The sequence below is a fragment of the Neophocaena asiaeorientalis genome, unplaced genomic scaffold (genome assembly GCF_003031525.2).
Source record: "Neophocaena asiaeorientalis asiaeorientalis breed wild unplaced genomic scaffold, Neophocaena_asiaeorientalis_V1.1 scaffold629, whole genome shotgun sequence".
Lineage (NCBI taxonomy): Eukaryota > Metazoa > Chordata > Mammalia > Artiodactyla > Phocoenidae > Neophocaena > Neophocaena asiaeorientalis.
The window spans coordinates 4,960,013-4,967,964 of NW_020175468.1; the positions used below are offsets into that span (position 1 = coordinate 4,960,013).

The window sequence follows — 7,952 nt, forward strand, 5'->3', positions numbered from 1 at the left end:
GCGCCAGGGGCGCCCGGGGGCCTGGCCGGGCAGCTGGAGGCGCTGCGGGGACGGCTGCTGGAGGATATGGGCGTGGTGCGGGGCCGCCTGGCGCCCTCCTACCCCGCCGGCCTGGGCGCCTTTGGCGTCTACCTGCGCGGCTATCACGGCGCGCTGGCCGAGTGGATCGGGGCCGCCGCCCGCCGGAGGCTGCCGCTGGCCGACCGCTACGCGCTGCTGCATTGGCATAACCAGGTGTACCCCAGGTGAGCGGGGGCCTAGGGATCGGCTGCCCCAAGGTCGAGTAGAACCCTCGCTTTCCCCCACTCCCTCCAGCCCCGGCCCCTTCAGAACCTAAGGAGCCTCCTGGACCTTCATTCCTAGAACCTTAATATCGTTGACCCTTCCAGGCTCAGCACTGGTAACATTTACAACCCGAGAATCTTAGCGCTCTCCACGCTTCCCACGCTAGAACCTCAGCAACAGGGATCCTTCTGACCCTAGAACCTTACCACCCGCCGTCCTTCCGGTCCTAGAATCTTAGCATTGTTGACCCTTCCAGTCCAAGAATCTTTAGAATCATCAACACGTACACTCTTCGAATCTTAGCACTGCCCCCGCTTCCAGTCCTAGAAACTCAACACCAATGACCCTTCTCATCCTGAAATCTTGGCACTGTTGACCCTTGGAATTCTAGAACCCTTACACCGCTTTCGCCTTAGACCCTAGGGCACAAGCGCTGATGACTCTTCCAATCTTAGAACTGATGACAATTTCGACCCTAGAACGTTAGCGCCAACGAGCCTTCTAATCCTAAATCTTAGCTTCATCCCCCCTTTGGATCCTAGAACTCTGACACTTGTCGGTCCTTCCAGTTTTAGGATGGTAGCACTTCTGGTCCTTTGAACTCTATAATCTTAGCATCTAGAACCTGAGTACCATTGACCCTCCCAGTCCTAGAATCCTATAACCATCGAGCCTTTGGATCTTAAAACATTTCCATTCTTGTGGCTGGGGGATGGAGTACGGTGATCAGCTATGACTGGGTCCCTACAGGCTCCAGGGAAAAGGGAGTTAGCCACACCCAAACCACACATTGGAGGGTGAGGGAGTGGGTGGTCCCTCATCGAAATCAAGATGGTGTCACCAGAAGAATGGGAAGGCAACAGTTACCAACACTGACCTGTCCAGATCCCATTTGGGAATATATGTTCATGACACTCACATGCCATCCACGAGAGATGGAGGCGGAATAGAGAGCCTGGAATGGTGAGACATGAGTTAAGTCTGATTTGCAGGGAGATGGGGCTTCTGGCTGAGAGGATGCCATGAGCAAAGGCCTGGTGTGTGCAGGGGTGGTGTGGAGGTGTGGGGAGAGCAATGGCACGGCACAGGCCGGGGCATGCAAGAGGGTAGAGGCTGGGAGTGAGGGCTGGAGTGGCGAGGCCTCCAAGGCTAGGTGATGACGTAGGGACTAGGGGCGGAGGTGGAAGGGAGCTTCTGTCTGGTGAAGCTCTGGCGGGTGAGACCTTGCGTGCCAGGTCACAGAGCCTGGACTTGACCCCTACGAGTCTTGCCCGGACACCATCCATCAGGGAGCTGACTTGGAACTGGAGCCAGGGGAGCCACAATTCCAGAGACTTCCTTTGAGAGATGAGCAAAGCTGGCCCCGAGAGAGGAAGGGAGAGGCCCAGGTCACAAACACACAGGCTGTGAAGGGATGGAGGTGGGGAGGGGTTCAGCTCCCGAGCCCCACCTCTCACAGACCGCCCCCCCGTTTCTTACCCCCACCCCCAGAGAGGTCCTAGGTCTGGTGGACATGGTCGCCCTGGAAAATGGGGAGCTGGAGCCCCTTCTGTCCCCTGGCACCCTTCGTGGCTTGGAGGATGAATGTGTCACAGACGTTAAGGTACCTGGAACTTGGCTTTGCTGATCAGGAAGCCGGAGGTGCTCTGCAGAGGGGGGGGGGTGTCACACTGAGCTTGGGGGCCTCTCTCCGCCCCCTTTCCCTATCTCCATCTCGCCTTGCCCTTTGTGGACTTCCGAGTTCCGTCCAACAGACATAGAAACGTAAGCCCATACTGATCACGTCTGTCTTATGTTCAGTGTATCCAAAGCACTCGGCCGGGCGTGGAGACGCTCAGTAAAGGTTCAATACGTTCAGACACTTCAAATCTTACAGCCAGAGAGTCAGTCACAGAACCTCAGCTCGCAGACTCAAAGACTCACAGAAGGAGGGCATCAAAGCATCTCTGCATATAAGCAGGGTGGACAGCAAACACGGTTAATAACTGGCCAGGCACAGGCACCGCTGAGCCGGATGGTCCAAGCTGAAAACAGCCATCCCAGCCACAGGGGTGTTTCTGGTCTAAAAGCCAGTCCCGCCCCAGCCACAGAAATCAATATCTTTGCAACTTGAGAGCTTTGAATCTCGGGATCGAACAAGTCTACATTCATTCTCAGACTCACTGAATTGAAGACAACATAGGACCAGAGAATCAAGAGATGTGTAAACCTTAGAATCCTAGACACTTGGAATTCTTGAATCACAGAATTTGGAAATCGTGAAAGAATTGTCTTGCAGACCTGAGAGCAGAGTCTTAGAATCATCAGATAATGAGAGAATAAGCCCTTAAACCCTCTGGCTATTAGATGGAGGAGGCTTAAAACCACAGACTCAATATCAAATGCCAAATTATAGACTTAGGAATGGAAGGGGCTGGGGAAGTTTTCTGGTCCAGGCTCTCTCCCCAGCGTTACCTAGATGAGCTCACAGGTAGAATCCAGAGCTGTAGGGGGGCTAAGGGGCAGGACGGCGGGCGGGGAAGAGGGGGGAATCGTGGTATGAGAAAGGGAGGGAGAGGCTCCCAGGGACTCTGACTCCTGCCTCTGCCCCCACTTCCCCACTCCAGGCTCAGACACGGGCAGCCCTGCTTCAAGTGCTGCAGAAGGACGCGGTGCACTGGGCAGGTGCGGAGGACCGGTCCAGCAGCCTGGCACAGGACGTGTGTGAGGTAGGGGGCGGGGAAAAGGAAGGACAATCAGCTGGATGGTGACCAGTGGGAAAGTGGGACCTCGCCTCCTCATCAGTTCTCATCCCCCTGGACCACGCAGCTGCTGGAAGAGCACACAGAGCGAGCGCCCCGCATCAGCCAGGAGTTTGGGGAGCGGATGGCCCACTGCTGCTTGGGGGGGCTGGCAGAATTCCTGCAGAGGTATGGAGGGCTGGGGGGAAGGGCACAGGGCTGGGGTGGCGGTGGGGCATCTGGACCCGGGAGCCAGCAGAGAGAGGAGAGCTGAAAGTGAATCCAGTCAGGATGGGCAGGGGCACCTCTGTGGGGATCACAGGCTTTGCTGGGCTACATGCCCAGCCAGGGACCCTTATCCAGCAGTGCTCCATCGGTCTACCATCCTCCCTTTCTCCTCCCACCAGCTTCCAGCAGCGCGTGGAACGATTCCATGAGAACCCAGGAGTCCGGGAGCTGCTACCCGACACCTATATCAGCAGGACCATCTCCCTGGTCAATTGTGGGCCCCCCCTGAGGTTAGAGCACCCACAGTGTGTGGGCGAGAAGGCCAGTCCTGGGTGACAAGCTGAACTGGGGTGCCTGGATCCTGGGTGGGGATCGCAGAGCTAGCCCCGAGAGGCATATCCAGGGTACCTTAGAAGCATAAAACCTGGGAGTCCTAGAAAGAACCGTAGCATCACAGAGCACTAGAATTATAGAGTAATCAGAACCTGGGAGTGTTAGAATTACAGGAACCTAGAAGCCAGACTCTAGGGATTACATTTTTTTAAACATTTTTTTCTTATAGTACTTTCCTTGTATAGTTGATTTAGCATGTTGTGTTGATTTCTGCTGTACAGCAAAGCGATTCAGTTGTATTACTTTACCTTTTTATTAACTTATTTTTAATTGAATTTTAAAAATTAGGAATGCATTCAAGATACAACAAGGCACACAGTGAAAAGCCTCCCTCCCCCACTCCTTCCCTCCAGTTATTGCTAATGCCTCACATATCTTTCCAGGGGTATTTGATACATATACCAGTAAATATGTGTAAATAAGTGTATATATGCATAGACACACTTCATGCATATGCATAGATAGCCATGCATATTTCATAACATACAAGTAAATCTATTACTATGTGCATACATATTATTCCTTTTCCTTTAAAAAAAATACAAACGGTAGAATATTGAACACACTCTGTCCTTTTCCACTTAACACCTTGGAGATCTTTCTGTCAGTGCCTGAAGAGTTCCCACCAGGTTCTTTTATATCTTTTATAGCTGAACTGTCTTCCACCGCTTGGATGTGCCGTCATTCATTTAATCTGTCCCCAGTGGATGGACAGTTGCCTCCACTCTTTTGTAGAGAAAAACCTGGCAAATCTGTCAACTCCCACAAGTGTGGGGACCAAGGATACATCCTCAGAAGGGGATCTGCTGGGATGTGGGCAGAAAGTGCCCAGTTGCCCTCTAAACCAAGTTATTCTCCTTTCAGTGATGGAGAGGGTCATCAACTGTTACAATGACAGAAAATGAGAAGGGTCGAATTTTAGAATTACAGCCCTTTAGAAGCACAGACTTTTAGGATGGAAGCATCCCCTCTCTCACCCAGAAAGTAGCGAGAGAAATAGACCCCTTCCTCCCCACTCCATCCCCCAGACTCCCAGCCTCTCCACAGAGCCCCCCAACCCCCAACCCTCCAGACATCCCCTGATATTTCTCAGCCCCCAGGTCCCCCCAGAGCCCCTGACTTCCCCCAGCTCCCCATCTGACCTGTCGCCCCCATGCCCCACAAAATAGGGTCCGTCTCATGGGAGACAGGTCCAGGCAGTTGGGCTGAGATGTTGAGGCTCCTTGACTTTTGGTTCAAGGAAGAGGTGGGAGGATATGGTCAGGGGGAGGATAGAGAGCGATCAGCATGAAGGGGCCTAGGGGACTGGGTGGAACCCCTCCTCACTGAGGTCCTCCAAATCCCTGCCCAGCCTCTCCTAGACCCTAGGGCCTCATTCACTCATCCCCGGGGTCCTGCACATGCCCAGAGGGGACTGGATTCAGAGGTGGGTGAGAGCGGGGTGAGGAGCTGGTAGGAGTACCCGGGAATGGAACTGAGAGGTGTGCATGTCCCTGGTTGTGATTCGTGCTCAATCCACATTGTACGTCGGGTTGTGTCCCACCTCTGCTTAGAACCCTCCATGGCTCCCAGCTCACTTAGGGCAAAAGCCAAAGTCCTCCCTGTGGCCCCCGAGGCCCACATGGTCTGCCCTTTCCCTCTCTGACCTCATCCCCTCCCACTTTCCTCCTTGACCCTCGCTTCTCCTTAACGTGTCAGACACATTCCAACCTCAGTACCTCTGCACCTGTTCCCTCTGCCTGGACTACTCTTCCCTCAAGAGCCACAAAGCTCCCTCTCTCACCTCTTTCAAGTTTTGACTCAAATGTCACCTTCTTAGAAGGACCTCCCCTGACTGCCCTGTTTAAAATAGAAGCCCCTGAGATTCCCACATGCACCCCCCCTGCCACTCTATTTGTCTCCAAAGCACTTATCACCACCTGCCATGCTATATCCTTTGCTTTTTTTTTTTTTTTCCAATCTGTCTCCTCCCATTGGAATGTCAGCTTCTCAAGGGCAAGGATTTGTTGGAATGTTTCTAAAATAACTTTTCTATTATGGAAAATTTCAAACATACACAAAAGTAGGCAGAATGACAGAATGACCTCTTGTGGACCAGCTCCAGCAAGTATCAACTCCACCTCTCCCCCCACCTCTCCTGCCCACTGGATTCTTTTCAAGCACATCTTTGGCATCCTACCATCATCCATCAACACTTTAGCCTGTATCTCCGAAAGATAAGGAACCCAGCCTTTTAAAACAAATGTAACCGCAATGCCATTTTCCTACCTAACAAATGGAACAATCATTTCTTAATATCGTCAAATATCAGATCAGAATTCAGAGGCCCCCAAGTGCTTATAATTATCAAGCGCTTGGAGTTTTGTTTATCTCCTTTTGTGTTGTGTCCCCAAGCATTCTCCAATGTATCCCCCGTGATCCACCCAGGGCTGGGCCACAGGCAGGGTTCAGAGAGTGTTTGTTGAATGACTAAATGGACAAGCATGGGAATGAAAGTGAGTGTTGGGGGGAAGGGGGTACAGTCTTTGTTCCAGGCCTGGCTGTACGGCTTCCAGGTAGGGGGACTTAGGCAAATGGCTTTCCTCTTGGGGGTCTATGTTTGCTCATCTGGAAAATGGACCCAGGAATTCCAGGCTTCTCAGATGGCTGTGAGGAAGCAATGGGCTTGTGGCCATAAAGTACTTAGCTTGGGTCCTGGCCCTCGGGTACTGGCCATTAGGGAACTTCATAAATGTACAGAGTTTATAGCAACAGCAACACGTCCTGAGCTGAGTGCTGTACCAAGAGCGTCAGCTCAGTTGATTCACACCTGCTTTCCAACAAAAGCCCACAGGCCTCAATTTTGGAGGTTCAGAAAATTGGGCTACTATGGGATGAGAAAGCAGGAAGGGGGTGCTGGGCTGAGTGGGATAGGAATCTGCTTCAGACCCCCATGGACACCAACCCCAGAGGTGTCCGGGCTCCTCATGCTCCCAGCCTCCATCTGAGGGACAGACCCACTGCCCATCCCACCTCCAGGATCCAGATACCTCCCTCCCCTCCCTCCACCGGTGGCCACTTACTACATCCTATGAATCTACCACCTGCATTCTCCTTTCCCCCTCCTCATCCCTTCTCACCCCTTCCCCTCCTTCCAGACCCCCCATTTCTGCCTCAGTCTTGCCCCCTCCCAGCCATCTCGGTGAAGCACAAAGCTGACCCTCTCCCTCCTCTGCTTAGAACCTGCCATGGATCCCCAGTGCCCTCAAGAGAAATCTGAGGCTCCTCCCAAGCCCAGGAGGCCTGTGTGCTCTGCTCGGTTCACCTGACCAGCCCCATCTCTTCACTGGGCAGTCATACAAGCCCCCCCCCCACCCCCGCATCCCCCTGATTAGAAGGGTCCTAGCTTGGTTTAAAGTTCTGCTCTCTCTGTCTTGAAGTTCTTAATACTTTTTGAACTAAGGGTCTCCCATTTTCATTTTTGCATTGGGCCCGTGAATTATATAGATGGTCTTGCCAGCCACACTGACCTTCTTTCCGGTCCTCTGACCCGCAAGCCCATCTGAAATCTGAACCTTGTTCACACTGGCTTTCCCCTCGGATTGAGCCACTCCTTCTCCCACCGCTCACTTGGCGAACAGTGACCATCTTCCTGGCCTCAGCTCTGGTGCCCCCTCCTCCAGGAAGCCCTCCTTGACTCTCTATGCTGACTCAGGCTGGGCTTCCTAAACCCCTGGGCTCCCTCTTTCCAGCCGTGGCCACTCTGAATGGTCACTGTCTGGGGAACGCGTCTGTCTCCTCTTCTGGAGGAGAGCCCCAGGAGGTCAGGGCTGGACTGTCTCCGCACTGCGCAGCCCTGGCTCAGCTCGGAGCAGCGTTTTGGGAACAAATTTGGGAACAAATGTTGGATTGATCTGTGAAGAGAGAGGGCAGAAGGGAGGCGAACTGTGACCCTCTGCCCACTCTGTCCCACCCAGCCGCACTTCAGCAAGCTGATGCGCAGGAAGTGGCTGAGCAGCTCGGAGGCCCTGGATGGCATCGTGGGCACGCTGGGCGCTAAGGCCCTGGCACTGCGCAGGATGCAAGATGAGCCTTACCAGGTGCATCTGCTTGTGCGGGGGAGGGACGCAGGGTGGGACCCGGGGCCGGTGGGGGGAGGGTGGGAGAGCAGAGCTAGAGCGCTCAGAGGGGAGAGACCCCTTCTAGGTGGGGACAAGCTCTCTCAGGGCGAGATAGGTGGCGCTCTACCTGTGGTCTGCGCGGAGGGTGCCCGCGGATACCGGGGTGTAGCGCGGGATGCTGGCGGGGTTGGGGCCTCTGGATGGTGGAGCTGGGGAGAAAGCGGAG

At 53.9% G+C, this 7,952-nt stretch overlaps 1 protein-coding gene across 1 annotated transcript in view; it reads left to right on the forward strand.

Moving 5' to 3' along the window:
* EXOC3L2 (exocyst complex component 3 like 2) overlaps positions 1–7,952 on the forward strand; it is a 14,916-nt gene that overhangs the window by 3,149 nt on the left and 3,815 nt on the right. Inside the window, 8 exon segments of the mRNA XM_024768269.1 lie at positions 8–245; positions 1,777–1,888; positions 2,892–2,993; positions 3,094–3,194; positions 3,413–3,598; positions 6,764–6,807; positions 7,358–7,428; positions 7,583–7,705. Of these exon segments, the coding sequence (XP_024624037.1) occupies positions 8–245; positions 1,777–1,888; positions 2,892–2,993; positions 3,094–3,194; positions 3,413–3,598; positions 6,764–6,807; positions 7,358–7,428; positions 7,583–7,705 (977 nt within the window).